The sequence below is a fragment of the Oratosquilla oratoria genome, chromosome 30, assembly GCF_046742065.1.
Source record: "Oratosquilla oratoria isolate Oo_2021 chromosome 30, ASM4674206v1, whole genome shotgun sequence".
In the NCBI taxonomy this organism is placed as follows: Eukaryota; Metazoa; Arthropoda; class Malacostraca; order Stomatopoda; family Squillidae; genus Oratosquilla; species Oratosquilla oratoria.
Genome location: NC_134806.1, coordinates 7,377,803 through 7,392,534, shown reverse-complemented (window position 1 = coordinate 7,392,534; position 14,732 = coordinate 7,377,803). Strand labels below are relative to the sequence as shown.

The window sequence follows — 14,732 nt, the reverse complement described above, 5'->3', positions numbered from 1 at the left end:
GTTTGTTTTTCAGTTTGTTGTTTACAAATCTGTCAAATAGTTTTGGTTGATCTTTACATTTTCTGTGACATCTTTTTCATATTTTCTTTTTTCCTCTCTGCACACTTGTACATATTCATTTCTATAACAAGTATATATTTTCCATTTTTCAGGTCTTTTGTCTTTCTTACATTTGGTCCAAGCTTTATCTCTTTTGTCTTTTAACTCCCTACAACTTTTGTTGTACCAGCACTTTACATATTCTTTTTCTTGCTTTGGTCTTGGGACATACTTTTCCACTCCTTTTTTTTTTTTTTTTTTTTGTCAAAATATTCCATTTCTCTTCCACTGTTGTTTCCTCTTTATATATTCTTTCCCAGTTTTCTTTTTGAAAGAATTCTCTTATTTTATCAAAATTTGTTTTTTCACACATCATTCTTCCTTTTCTATATTGTTAATTTCTTTACATGAATTTTTCCTCATTTAGTTCCAGTTCAATCAATATGTGGTCACTATTACTTACTGGTGTCTCATATTCAATCTTTTCCACTATTTCAGGCTCTGATGTGATTATTAGGTCTAGTCTCGATGGTTCTTCTTCATTTCTATACCTAGTGTTCTCTTGAATCCTTTGTGTCATTGTATGGTCAATAATCATCTCGAGTAGATCATTTCCCCATGAGTCGTCTCCACCCTTTACTGTCATCTCTTCCCAGCAGACTTCTTTGCAATTAAAGTCGCCCATCATAACTATTCTTCCTCCATCTTCCATTATCTTATTTAATGTTATCCTTGTGTCTTCTAACATACTTTTATGTTCACTCTCTTCCCACGAGGCTGTTTTTGGAGGCACATAATTTATTACAAACTTTCTGCTCTTCTTATCTCTGTCTTCCTCTTCGATCATAACCATCTCTACTGTATTCTTTCCATATGTGACACTCCTCACGTTTATATCCTTCTTAGTCAGGAACATAACTCCACCCCCTTGTTTTGTCTCTGTTTCTAATCCAATAATTATATGCATCATGTCCTACACTGTTGGGTGGTAGTGGACCTTTTAATTTTGTCTCTACAATTCCCATTATGTCCGGTTCTTTTTCCTTCAGATAATCATTCAGTTCATTCAATCCTGTTATTAATCCATCTATATTTGTGTAAGACACTCTTAATTTTCTGCTACTTCCATTGTATTTTCTGTTTCCCTTTTGTTTTTCTCTGGTATGGCCCATTTCCTCACTTTCATATTGACTACTCTCCAACAGAATTCCTCTTTTTCTGACTCTTCTGTTCTCGTTTTTTCCCTTAGCTTATCTTTTCATTCTTTCTCCTCTCTTTCCTCTTTATTCATTTCTCTTTTTATCCATACTTTATATTGTTCACTGTTTGCTAGTTTCCCTGTTTTTGCTAAGATATTCTCTGCTGTCGTTTGTGACCTGAATTTAACCTTAATTGGTCTGGTCTTATCTGTACTATATTTCCCGAGCCTATACATTTCTTCAATTTGTTTCACGATTTCAGGTTCATCTTCCTGAACTAATTCTAGTAAACTGCTTACTTTTTCTTTTTCCTCTTTGATTCTTGTGGTTCTATTTAGATTATACTTCTCTTCCATTCCTAATATAATTATTTCTTTTTATCTGCTAAGTCTCTTACTATATTCTCCTGTCTCATCACTTTAATGACTGTGTCTTCAGTTTGTTCTTTCATCTGTTGTTTTACTGTCATTAAATGCAATTTTGCTGTTCTCTTGGATTTTTTTTCCAACCCTGTGCTTCTTTTGCTATGGACTCTATTCTCTTTATTCTTCTTCTTTAATTCCTCATTCTCATCGTTTACTTTTTTTAACTGTCTTTTTAATACTTCTATTTCTTTAGTTAGTTTTTGGTTTACCTTCTCTAATTCTTCTAATTTTTCAACTCTCTCTCTCTGCATGATCTTCGTGAGTTCATCAAACCTATCCTCCCAATGTTTGACAATTTTCTCAAATTTTTCTTCTAGGCTTGCTAATCAGGGAGGTTGGTATCCCCCCTCCCCTCATTAAATCATTGGAAATAATTATCTTCACTTTCCATTGTGCTGCTCTTATCTATATTTCTAATCTTTACATTTTTGCTAATCCCTTCTTCATCACTCAAATTCTCTGGACCTCTTTTGCTGTTTACATGGGGTCTGTCTGCCTGGACCAAGTCCTCCCCTTCCTCATTTCCTTCCATTTCCCTCAGTAATCCCTCCCCTTCTCCTTTTCCATCACCTTCCCACTACACCACGAGCTTTCCCCTTCCCTATAAATACAACACAGGTACTTTCTTGTCGTTGTGAGCCACAAAAGTACAACGGCGAGCCACAAAAAGTACAACGGCGAGCCACAAAAGTACAACGGCGAGCCACAAAACTGATTCCAAATTTCAAAAATCATACGAAAATTGACTAAAACATATGAATCTGTTTTCCCAAAAAAAGCGTAGACTCAGAGGTGACTTGATACAGGTCTTTAAGATTTTAAAGGGAATTGACAACATCAAAAGTGACAAAATTTTCACATTGAATGAGAATCAGACAAGAAACAATGGTCTCAAACTGTCCGGAAATAGATTCAATTTGGAAGTAGGTAGAAACAACTTTGCCAACCGTGTGGTTAATGAATGGAATAAACTTCCTGCACAGGTAGTGCAATGTAGTACAGTTCGAAGCTTTAAGAATCATTTAGATAAACACCTAAGCAAGATGCTGTAATGATTATAATTTATTTTATATTATTTGTTTTTGTTTTGTTATCATTTGTCTGTCTGATTTTCATTTATTATTAGTTATATGTCAATTTATTATTATTTACTATTTACCTGTTTGTTTATTATTTAACTATACCTATGCATTTATTTATGTATTTTATTTGTTATTTACATTATTATAGTTTTTATTTAATATTTTATTATTATGATTTTTTTTCGCATCCGACCTAGATATGGACCAAAAGGTCTCCTGTCGGCATGCTCCGCCTTTATAATCCTTTGAAATTCTTGGATAACTCCAGAGTCCGAACTTTGCTGTCACCTCAACCGTCGTGTGTGTGCGCGCGCACGTGTGTGTGTGAAGTTTAGCTAAGTAAAATACACAAGGCTGAATACTGTGGAAGAGCTGTGTCTCATTGCATTACTTTTGAAAAAAGCAGTGTAACAGGAGATGGGGTGACCCTTCATCTCCAAAGTGCTGAGATTGGTGACCTGCTTGAACAAGTTTTATTTGTTTATGATATAGGTGTGGTTTAACTCAGTCACCCCTAAATGGGGTAAAGATTCAGTACATATACATTAACCTAGCTTATTCAGTTAAAATGAGACTTACCAATGGTGTAACACATCATTCATTAAATAAATGATGTGCAGTTTGTGAGTGAATGGACCACTATTTGCTGTTGCCCTGAAAATGAAAAGTCACTGAATAAACACTGTAGAGACAAATTAGGAATGCACTCTAAAACATAATATATGTATTTCCCTTGAAATCTATTTCAGAGGAGGGATTGAGGAAGCTGGTGGCAGAGTTTGGGAGAGTATGTGATAGAAGAAAGCTAAAGACAAATGTGGGTAAAAGTAAGGTGATGAGATGTACAAGGGGTGAAAGTGGCAGTAGTCTGGAAGTGAACATTAAGGGAGAGCGACTGGAGGAAGTGGATAGATTTAGATACTTGGGTGCAAGTGTAGCAGGAAAAGGTGGAGTGAAGGTGGAGGTAGAATGTAGATTGAGAGAAGCGAGTAAATGCCTTGGTGGATTAAAGAGTGTAATGAGGAATAGACATTTGGGAATGGATGCGAAGAGGAGACTGTATGAAGGAGTGATTGTGCCAACAGCACTGTATGGGGCAGAAACGTGGAACATAAGAGAAGAAGAGAGAAGGAGTTTGAATGTGTTTGAGATGAGGTGTCTGAGAAGTATGGTGGGGGTTACTAGGCTGGATAGAGTGAGAAATGAGGAGGTGAGGAGGAGAACAGGGGTGAAAAAGGATTTGGGAGATAGGGTTGATGAAAGAATATTAGGATGGTTTGGACACATGGAAAGAATGAGTGAAGAAAGACTAGTAAAAGAGGTATGGAAGGCAGATGTGGAGGGAGTGAACATGAGGGGACGTCCTAGGATGAGGTGGATGGATGGGGTGAAGGGGGCTTTGGGGAAGAGGGGAATGTCTGTTGAGGAAGGAAGGGAGAGGAAGGAAGGGAGAGGACGGAAGACAGAGGTGAGTGGAGAATGGTTGTATATGGATGATGTTGTGATTGCATGAGGAGGAATGGGCGGGGGGTGTGGGGTGGGGTAGTATGTGTGAGTAAATTTTGACGCAGCCCGAAGGGATTTCTCCCCGTCCTCTCCTTATATGCAAGGGGGGACGGAGAGGGGGGGTCGCCGATTAAATGAAGCGGCCTTGCTGTGGATGTGCTGTGTCTTGTGACACTGGTTCTGACCCAGGGCGGTGGGCAGGGTGCAGGGATGGCCCATCATCCAGGAGGTGCTCAGATGAGAGGGAGGGTGGGAGGGGTGTGGAGTGTATTTAGGGATGAAATGGGTGGGAGTGTTTTTATGCCTTTCCCTTTTTGGCTACCTCCCTTGGAAGGGGGAAAAAGCCTTGGTATATGTATATGTATGTATGTATGTATATGTCAACAGATTAAATTGTCGCAATCGGCAAATGATGAGGTAGTTCACTGGTTCAGGGTTGTTGTTGTTGTTGTCGTTCCCTAGACTGTCTGTCCGAGCAGTCCCGTCTCCCCAAGGAAGGCCACGGCCGAAACTGGGTTTTCCCACAAATCCTTTATAGAGTGTATGTTGTGTTGTTTGCGTGCATGATTGTGTATAATGCAGTCTTCCATTATGTGTTGTATGGTATGGGGTGAAGTGTTACATCCTGGGCAGCTGTTCACAACACGGTCGTCCAGCCTCTTCTGGTAGCTTAGAAGTGCTGGGTGGTGACCGCATCGCAGTCTGGCCAAGTGGACTCTGTCCTTACGTGGGAGAGAGGATTCAGAAGGGTGGATATCAGGGGGTCTGGCATGCAGCAGTGTGTTGTCTTTCAGTGTGTTAATGGAGCGGTGAGTGATATGATTATGAATATGTTTCCGGAGGCTGGTATTTGGTGGTTGTGGAGGAAGAGAAGAGAGTATCTGTGTGTAATAAAGGTCTTTGGGTGTAGTTTTAATGTTTCTTGGTGTGTGTGGGTGTTCTGCTATGTAGTGTAGCGGGTGTGATGTGTTTGTGGTGGCTGCAGCCAGTGTTTGTGTGCCTCTCATGTCGAGGTGGTCCTTGACTTTGAGGACTTTTGTTTCATGGTGTAAATGGTCTGTAGGTGATGTATTTGTGCAGCCTGTAATTGTTTTTAGGGCTTTGTTTTGTATGATTTGAAGGGTGTTGTGGTGTGTCTCACTGAGATTAGGAGCCCATGCAGGACTTGCATAATTCATCACTGAGCGTATGCATTGTTTGTATATTGTTATATTAGTTTCTTTGTTTTGTCCAAATGTTGTTCCAGTGATTGACTTAAGTGCGTTAAGTCTAGGTGTGCATTTGTTTTTTATGTTTGTGAGGTGTTGTTTGAAAGACATGGATGTATCGTATGTTACACCAAGAATTTTCGGTGTGTTTGTGTGTGGTATTAGAGTGTTGTTGATGTAGAGATGAGGTATGTATTTGTGTTCTTTTGTCCAGTTGGTGAGAAGTGTTGCTGTAGATTTGGTTGGAGCTATTTTGAGTCTGTTTGTGATGAACCATGTGTTGAGGGAGGAAGGGAGGGAGAGATGAGGAGAGACAGAGAGAGACAGAGAGAGACAGAGAGAGACAGAGAGAGAGAGAGAGAGGGATAGAGAGAAAGAGAGAAAGAGAGAGTGAGAGAGAGAGAGAGAGGGACAGAGACAGAGAGAGAGAGAGAGAGAGGACAGAGAGAGAGAGAGAGAGAGGGACAGAGAGAGAGAGAGGGGGGAGAGAGAGAGAGAGAGAGAGAGAGAGAGAGAGAGAGAGAGAGAGAGAGAGAGAGAGAGAGAGAGAGAGAGAGAGAGAGAGAGAGAGAGGGGGGGGGGGACAGAGGGGGAAAGGGAGGGGAGGAATGTCCTTGCCCCTTTCAATCCCTTTTGCACACATGTTAACTATAATTACGTACTTCCATAAAAGGTATTTAGCAATCCAATTGTTCTTCTGGGAGCTAGTGGCTTTGGTAAATATCCAATGTTTGCCATTGGATATAGAATCTTTGGTGCATGATTCTGTAATTGGACCAAGAAGTTCATCCAGCTCAGTGGGAATCAAGCTATATTCTGAAGCCTCATTACGAAGAACTTCTCCACGTGCTACGTAAATGCCTTCTCTAACCTGTCCCTCTTTCTGCTGCTGCAACACCTGTTGAAAAATTAAAATTGAATAAGTCAATCTGTTGGCACTGGTCTCTCTTGCAGATCCATGGCTCCCAGGTAACCAGCAATGGTCACTGGGCAGGCCTAGTCAGGGCAAAAATATTGTGTTGTTGTCTAGGGATTGTCAGCATGGAGTATTGTAGGATATGTTCAGTGTCCTTTGTGTGATAAGAACAAAGAATGAAAAAGGCTGCAAGAGACCATAAAGCATACACTAGGAAGTTCTAAATCTATTACCACCTATCATCACCATCCATAAAGTTTTCTAACCTTCTTTAAAACAACTGATAGTTTCAGCACTCACGACACAGTTACTAAGTCAATTCCATTCATTGACCACTAGTGGTAAACCAGCTTGCATTGCATGTATAACTATAGGCATATATTCCACATAAATATAACCACATACAAATCCCACACCAGTCACTCACACAGCACTAATGACCTAAGGCATTCACAGACTCTCGGTCAGCATGTGACGTCATGGTCACACACTTGCCCATGGAAGACACTATGGTTACACATCCTGCCAGACAAATTAAACATTCACATACTTAACAAAAGACTCAATCAACATAAGAGGACCATACATCACAGCAAGATACATTTACTAATACTAACTCAGTCCCTTAGACTATAACTAACTGACAGGTATTACATTAGCAATGATATAAAACTGAACTGGCACCCCTCTAATAATGTTGAATAGACAAATGTTATGGTTATAAGTGGATGGCTACTGTTCCTGAATAGGACTTGACCACCCCATTCTTACCAGTGGGAAATGGTCCCCTGATCTGCTGCACATAACCAACTTCTCGTCAATAAATCGAAGAAAGCTCAAGCCAGCATTATACCATAATTTCATTTTAGGTTAGAAGAAGAGGAAGAGGAAGAGGAAGAAGAAGAAAGAAGAAAGAAGAAAGAAGAAGAAGAAAGAAGAAGAAGAAGAAGAAGAAGAAGAAGAAGAAGAAGAAGAAGAAGAAGAAGAAGAAGAAGAAGAAGAAGAAGAAGAAGAAGAAGAAGAAGAAGAAGAAGAAGAAGAAGAAGAAGAAGAAGAAGAAGAAGAAGAAGAAGAAGAAAAGGGGGGTCAAAATACCTACACATCATGGTAAATTTTCAGAAATTAAATATTGAGTATTGGGATGGTTTGGACACATGGAAAGAATGAGTGAAGAAAGATTAGTAAAAGAGGTGTGGAAGGCAGAGGTGGAAGGAGTGAACATGAGGGGATGGATGGATGGATGGATGGGGGTAAAAGGGGCATGGGGAAAGAGGGGATGTCTGTTGAGGAAGGACAGGAGAGGACAGAAGATAATGGTGAATGGAGAATGGTTGTGTATGGATGATGCTGTGATGCATGAGGGGGAGTGGGTGGGGGATGGGGGTGAGGGAGTATGTATGAAAAGTAAATTGATGCAGCCCAAAGGGATTTCTCCCCATCTTCTCCATTTCTGCATGAGTGGTCACTGATTTAATAATGCGACCTTGCTGTGGATGTGCTGTGTCTTGCAACACTGCTTCTGACCCAGGGCAGTGAGTGAGATATAGGAATGACCCATGATAAGAGGGAGGGAGGAAGGTTGATGGGAGTGGGGTATGTGGGGATGGAATGGGTGGGAGTGGATTTTATGCCTTTGTTTTTTGGCTACCTCCCTAGTAAGGGTATTTGGTATATCTATGTAAATACTGAGTATGAGGGGATGGATAGGGGAGGTCGCTGATTAAATGAAATGGCGTTGCTGTGGATGTGCTGTCTTGCTGCACTGCTTCTGACCCAGGGCAGTGGGCAAGATGCAGGAATGACCCATCATCCATGAGGAGCCAAGATAAGAGGAAGGGAGGGAGAGGTGATGAATGGGAGTGGAGGGGAGTTGGTGGGGATGAAATGAGTGGGAGTGGTATTGTGCCTTTTGACTTTGACTACTTCCCTTATAAGGGGGTAAAAGCCCTTGGTTTATGTATATAAATACTGAGTATATGTGCATGTGTGTATTTCATCCAAAAGTCTTACTATTACAAATACATCATATCAATAATAACAGTATGTTAAAGTGGTATACTGTAGTACTGGAAGTGAGGAATTAAAAACAGTGCTTGAACTGACATGGGACAGAGAGACTGACAGTGTAATAGTGAACCATAATATGAAAAAGTTGCATGAACACGGAAAAGGACACATGGACTGGAAGTGATGTGTTTATTCCTGACGTTTCGTCTATTGACGATGTCAAGAATAAACGTTTCACTTCCAGTCCATGTTTCCTTTGCTGTGTTTATGCAACTTGTTCACATGAATTTTCATAATATGAAAACATTCTTACTAAGTGCTGGATAATAAGAGATAACCATACAAGATTGTAAAGGAAGATGAAGGAGAGTGACCTAAGAACCAATTCAAAGTGGAACAGGTCACAAGAAGAAGCCAGCTGGGTAGTGGCGAAGCAATTGTAAACAAACTCATGACAACATATCAGATGTGTCTTCAAATCCCTTTACCTAGATGATTGAAGTCCCATACCAATATAAAATCAAGTGTGATTAAACAGATCATCATCAATAAAGATGTGGCATATTAGTAAGTTTTATAAGTTTGAATATACTTTGGAAACCATTTAATAAATTTCCATGTGTGCAAACATTATTATTGTGATAAATTTTCACTTCAGAGCTATTGCTAGAGTATTAGAGTATTATATTTAGACATAGCATTGGCCTGTCTTGGCACTAACAGGGCAGATTTGGAGTATCTTTTCCCCCTTAAAAAAAAAAAAAAAAAAAAAAAAAAAAAAAAATTACCAAAGGTTTTTTTCCCCCTACACGAAGGGTAGCTAAAAAGAAAAAGGCATAGAAACAACTCCCAACCATTCCATTTCCTATATATTCCACTCCCCTTCACCCTCCTCCCTCCCTCTTATCTTGGCACCTCCTGGATGATGGGTCATCCCTGCATCCTGTCCACTACCCTGGGTCAGAAGCAGTGTCGCAAGACACAGCAGATCCACAGCAAGGCCGCTTCATAAATTCGGCGACCCCCCCCCCCCATATAGAAAAGGAGAAGAGGGGGAGAAATCACTTCAGGCTGCATCAAATTTTCTCATACATTACTTCCTGACCCCCCATCCCCCTCATGCATCACAGCATCATCTATACACAACCCCTCTCCATTCACCCCTATCTTCTGTCCTCTCCCATCCTTCCTCCACAGACATTCCTCTCTTTTGTAGAGCCCCTTTCATCCCATCCATCCATTTCATCCTAGGATGCCCCCTCATATTCACTCCTTTCACCTCTGCCTTCCACACTTCTTTCACTAAACTTTCTTCACTTATTCTTTCCATGTGTCCAAACCATCCTAATACTCTTTCATCAACCCTATCTCCCAACTCCCTTTCCACCCCTGTTCTCCTCCTTGCTTCCTCATTTCTCACTCTATCTAGCCTAGTAACCCCTATCATACTTCTCAGACATTTCATCCCAAACATATTCAAACTCCTTCTCTCTTCCTCTCTCATGTTCCATGTTTCTGCCCCATACAGTGCTGTTGGCAATCACTCCTTCATATAACCTCCTCTTAGCATCCATTCCCAGATGTCTATTTCTCATTACATTTTTCAATCCACCAAGGCATTTACTCGCTTCTCTCAATCTACATTCTACCTCCACCCCCACTCCTCCCTTTCCTGCCACATTCACACCCAAGTATCTAAAACTATCCACTTCCTCCAGTCTTTCCCCCTTAATGCTCACTTCCAGCCTGCTATCACTCTCTCCCCTTGTATATCTCATCACCTTACTTTTACCCACATTTATCTTCAGCTTCCTTCTTTCACACAATTTCTCAAACTCTGTCACTAACTTCCTCAATCCCTCCTCTGATCCTGCTACAACACAGTGTCGTCAGCAAACAACAGCTGGCTCACCTCCCACTTTTCTCCATTTTCTTTAATTATCCCCAATCCCTGACCCACTACCCTTGCATTCACCTCTCGCACCACCCCATCCATGTAAAGACTGAACAGCTACAGCGACATAACACATCCCTGATGAAGTCCCACCTTTACCTCAAACCACTCACTCTCCCCATTTCTAATCCTAACACAAGCTCTACTACTCTCGTAAAAACTCTTGACTATTCTTAATAGCTTTCCTCCTATCCCATATATCTGCAGTACCTCCCACAGTGCTTCCTGTCTACCCTGTCGTAAGCCTTTTCCAGATCCATAAAAGCCCAAAAAACATCCTTACCTTTTCCTATAGCTTTCTAACATATCTGTCTTACCACAAAAATCTGATCTACACAACCCCTACCTGTCCTAAACCCACACTGTTCCTAACCAATTACTCCCTCTGTTCCTCTCCTAATCCTCTCAATCAAGACCCTCCCATAAGCCTTCCCAACTACAATCAACAAGTTGATCCCTCTGAAACTACTACACTCACATTTGTCCCCCTTTCCCTTGTAAAGCAGAACTATACAGGCACTCCTCCAGCACTCTACCCTCTCTCCAGCAAACATTAAATAACCTCACCAGCCAGTCCACCATCACTGTTCCTCCTTTCTTCAGACATTCTGCATGGCATCTATCCAACCCAGGTGCCTTACCTACTCTCATCATCTTAACCACTTAACTACGGGACTTAAATCTCGCAGGCAGCAGCCAATGCCAGCCGTACAACGTGTCGTAATAATACTCGCATCATAAAATAGAGTCACGACTTATATCGATTGTTCTCTCTTTCACCCGTGAATTTTGAAAACCACAGAGAATGGGATTAAGAGCAGATTAGAGAGAATGTAAAAACACAGGGGCGACTACAATAAATATAATCATGACGCCGATATGGCAGCGTCGCGAATACACTTGCTCCTCATGACACCTACGTGTGCGGCACCATATGGAAGGGGTTAACAGCTGCTTCTACTTCATCCTTCCCTATTTCTCCTCCATTTTCCTCACTCATCACTCTCATTTTCTAAGCACTTCCCACTGCAACTACCTTTCCCTCCCTATCCTCCTTCACATTTAGCAACTCTCTAAAATACTCTGCCCATCTTCCTCTCACTGCCTTCTTTTCCTTTATCATCTCTCATTCTGCATCTTTTACCTTTTCTTCTCTACTTGATTCACCTCCTCTTTCTCTTTTAATTTCCTTCCAAAACATCTTTTTATTACTTTCAAAATTTTCTGTCATACTCTTACCCCATTTCTGCTCTCCTTTTTGCTTCCTTTATCTTATGCTTAACTTCCCTTCTCTTTATTTTGTACCTCTCATACGATTCCCTCATCCTAATTTGTAGCCAATCTATGAATGCCTGCTTCTTCTCTTCTACACATTTCTTTGCTTCCTCATCCCACCACTCACTACCCTTCCTTCTATTTCCTCCCGCCCTCCTTGTTCCACACACCATCTTTGCACACCTTATGACTCCCTCCTTGAACCATCCCCATTCCTCCTCCACTCCTAGTTCTACTCTATCCTTTACTCCCTCCCACTCCTCTTTCAGCTTCTTATACTCATTCTCCTTTTTTTCCTCATTTAAGCAGTTCACTCTAAGTACCTCCCTACCTTCTGCCCTTTTCCTCTTTCTCCACCTATTCTCCACTCTCATTTTACCTTCCACCAGAAAATGATCTGATATTCCCTCACTCTCTCCCCTTAGAATGTGTACATCCTTAACTCTTCCTACCATATTCCTGGTCACCACTATAAAGTCCATTAACACTATCTGCCACCCTTCCATCTACCACCGTCTCCCATGTGTACTTCTGCTTGACTTTCTTCCTAAACACTGTATTTGCTATCATCAACTCTCTTTCAAGACACATCTCCATAATTTCTCCACTACAATTTTTACCTGGAACTCCATACTTCCAAATCACTCCCTCTATTGGTTCATTTCCTACCCTAGCATTAAGGTCTCCCAATACAACTACACTGACATTTCCCCCTAATCCCTCTATGCACTCATTTATATCTACCCAAAAATCCTCCCTTTCCTCTACACTCTTCTCACTACCAGGCCCATATTCACTTACAAAAACCCACATCTCCCTTCCCAGCTTTACCTTCATCCACATCAACCTTGATGAAACCTTCTTCCACTCCACTAACTGCTTACTTATCTCTTCACTTACTAGTATAGCCACCCCTTCTCTCCCTTGTCCCCTCTTCACTCCTGAATTCCTCCCAGCTACACTACCAAACTCACAGTTGCCCTTTTCTTTCATTTTAGTTTCACTCAAAGCCAGCACATCCATCTTTCTTCTCACAAACATACTGCCTATCTCTTCCCTTTTACTCTCATCAGTACCACATCCACACACATTAAAAGACCCAAACCTTAGGGTACTGGTTGGAAAACTCCCAGACCCTCTTATGCCTTTACTTTTTTTTATTTTTAGGAATATCCCCTTTTGGGGCTACAGGTAGTAGAAATCCTAATCCCATCCCCCATCCCGTTTTTTGTTGCCTTTTATGACTTAAGTGGAAAGACTTAGTGGTAGCATTCTCTTCCCCCACCATAAGGTAGGCGAAAAAAGGAAATGAATATTCAGAGAAATGGTACAGGACAGTAACAAAGGGTTGGGGGACAGCATAACGGAGGGATAGTCGTAGTATAAAAGTGTCATCATTTCTCTATGAACAGAGTTTTCCTCTATCACAGACAAAATGATGTGTGGCTCTGGTCTATAGGGGCGCCCCATATAGACCCTGAAGTATCAACTGCATGCTACTTTGCCACAATAACATGCAGCTAATACTCTAGATGGGGTATTGGCTGAAAAAATACAGTATCTTCCCTGCACCTAGTACAAATGTAGCAGATAACAGCTACATAATGGTGGCAGCAGTGTCCAAGTTCTCCAAATAGCCTTTGTGTCAGCATAAAGTGCAGTGAAGTTCTACATCCTCTACAGTGGCCAGACGCTTCTATTCAGGTGCCCTCTGATGAACATTCTACAAGGCATCAGTCTACACACTCAAAACTTCTACCTTTGTCATTCACATCTTTTGTTGATGCATGCTACACATGTTGGCTGCCAACTTATACATACAACACTTCTCTTCAGCCCCTGGCCTTAATCATTTCATAACAGACTTCTACAAACTTATCTTGTTACAAGCTTCTATGAGACACCATGCACCGAAGAACCTCACACATTCCTCAGATGCTACATATATTTGTAGCTTGCCCTTTCTACTGCTGCAAGTGTTGTCTGCTGGTTTCTCCTAATCACCCAGCAGTATACAAGGCACCCCATGCCAATAAAACTCATCAAATTCCTCTTCAACTTTCAGATGCACATGTAGCAACACATTCTCCATGTCACAGCCATTAGCTGTATATGCATCCCATACGCGCAAGATGCTAGGATTGCTCTACATTTTCCTACAAAGCATATACATAGCTGTTGACATCCCTGATTACAACACTCATCATTTACTTCTACAACCTGACAGCTATCAGATCTTCACAGCATTGCACCATAGAACATACATTCTACACCTAGGAATTTGTTTCAGCTGATGCTGCCATCGCAGTGACTTCATTCCGCCACATCATTGTCTTTCCCAGTGACATCACCACATCAACCGGACTCCAACCCCACATATGATGTAATTCTACATTATTAACGTCACAACACACCCGCTCAGATGATTGACACTATGCCCTGTGTGTGTACCCCTACCCATTTGGGATTGTGCCAAATTCAGGAACTCATTAACCCCTTCACTACGGGCCACATCGCATGTCTGGCGGCATTAGCTGCCAGACATGCGATGTTGCGTTATAGTACTTGCATTATAAAAAATAAAGTCACTGCTCTATCGCTTGTTCTCTTTCACCCGTGAATTTTGATAACCATAGAAAATATGATGAATCCCGTTTACAGAGTATGGGGGTCACGCAGGTACGACTACAATGAATATAATCAAGACGCCGACGTCGGCATCCTCGTGTACCCACTTGCTCCTCATGATGCCTACGTAGGCATCACCGTATGGAAGGGGTTAAGACAGACTTCTGCATTTAACTTGTGTTTTGTGCTACATTGATTTTATAATATTTGTGTTCATACAGTGCCTTGTGAGTTTTTATAATTGTTCTACGCCATCTGCAGACACCGTTGCCATTAGTCTGTCATATTTCATAATTTGGTAAGTAATATGTGTTGGCTGTGGATGTGCTGTGTCTTGCAACACTGCCTCTGACCCAGGGCAGTGGACAAGGTGCAGGGATGACCCGTCATCCAGGAGGTGCTAAGATAAGAGGGAGGGTGGAGGGGTGTGGAGTGTATTCAGGGATGGAATGGGTGGGAATGATTTTATGCCTTTTCCTTTTTGGCTACCTCC

At 41.4% G+C, this 14,732-nt stretch overlaps 1 protein-coding gene across 5 annotated transcripts in view; it reads right to left on the bottom strand.

Moving 5' to 3' along the window:
• scaf6 (SR-related CTD associated factor 6) overlaps nucleotides 1-14,732 on the bottom strand; it is a 276,422-nt gene that overhangs the window by 227,053 nt on the left and 34,637 nt on the right. For all 5 annotated transcript variants that reach the window (XM_076212514.1, XM_076212515.1, XM_076212518.1 and 2 more), the window contains exons 5-6: nucleotides 6,122-6,357; nucleotides 3,325-3,399 (exon numbers count right to left, since the gene is read on the bottom strand). In XM_076212514.1, the coding sequence (XP_076068629.1) occupies nucleotides 3,325-3,399; nucleotides 6,122-6,357 (311 nt within the window). The remainder of the gene's footprint in view (nucleotides 1-3,324; nucleotides 3,400-6,121; nucleotides 6,358-14,732) is intronic.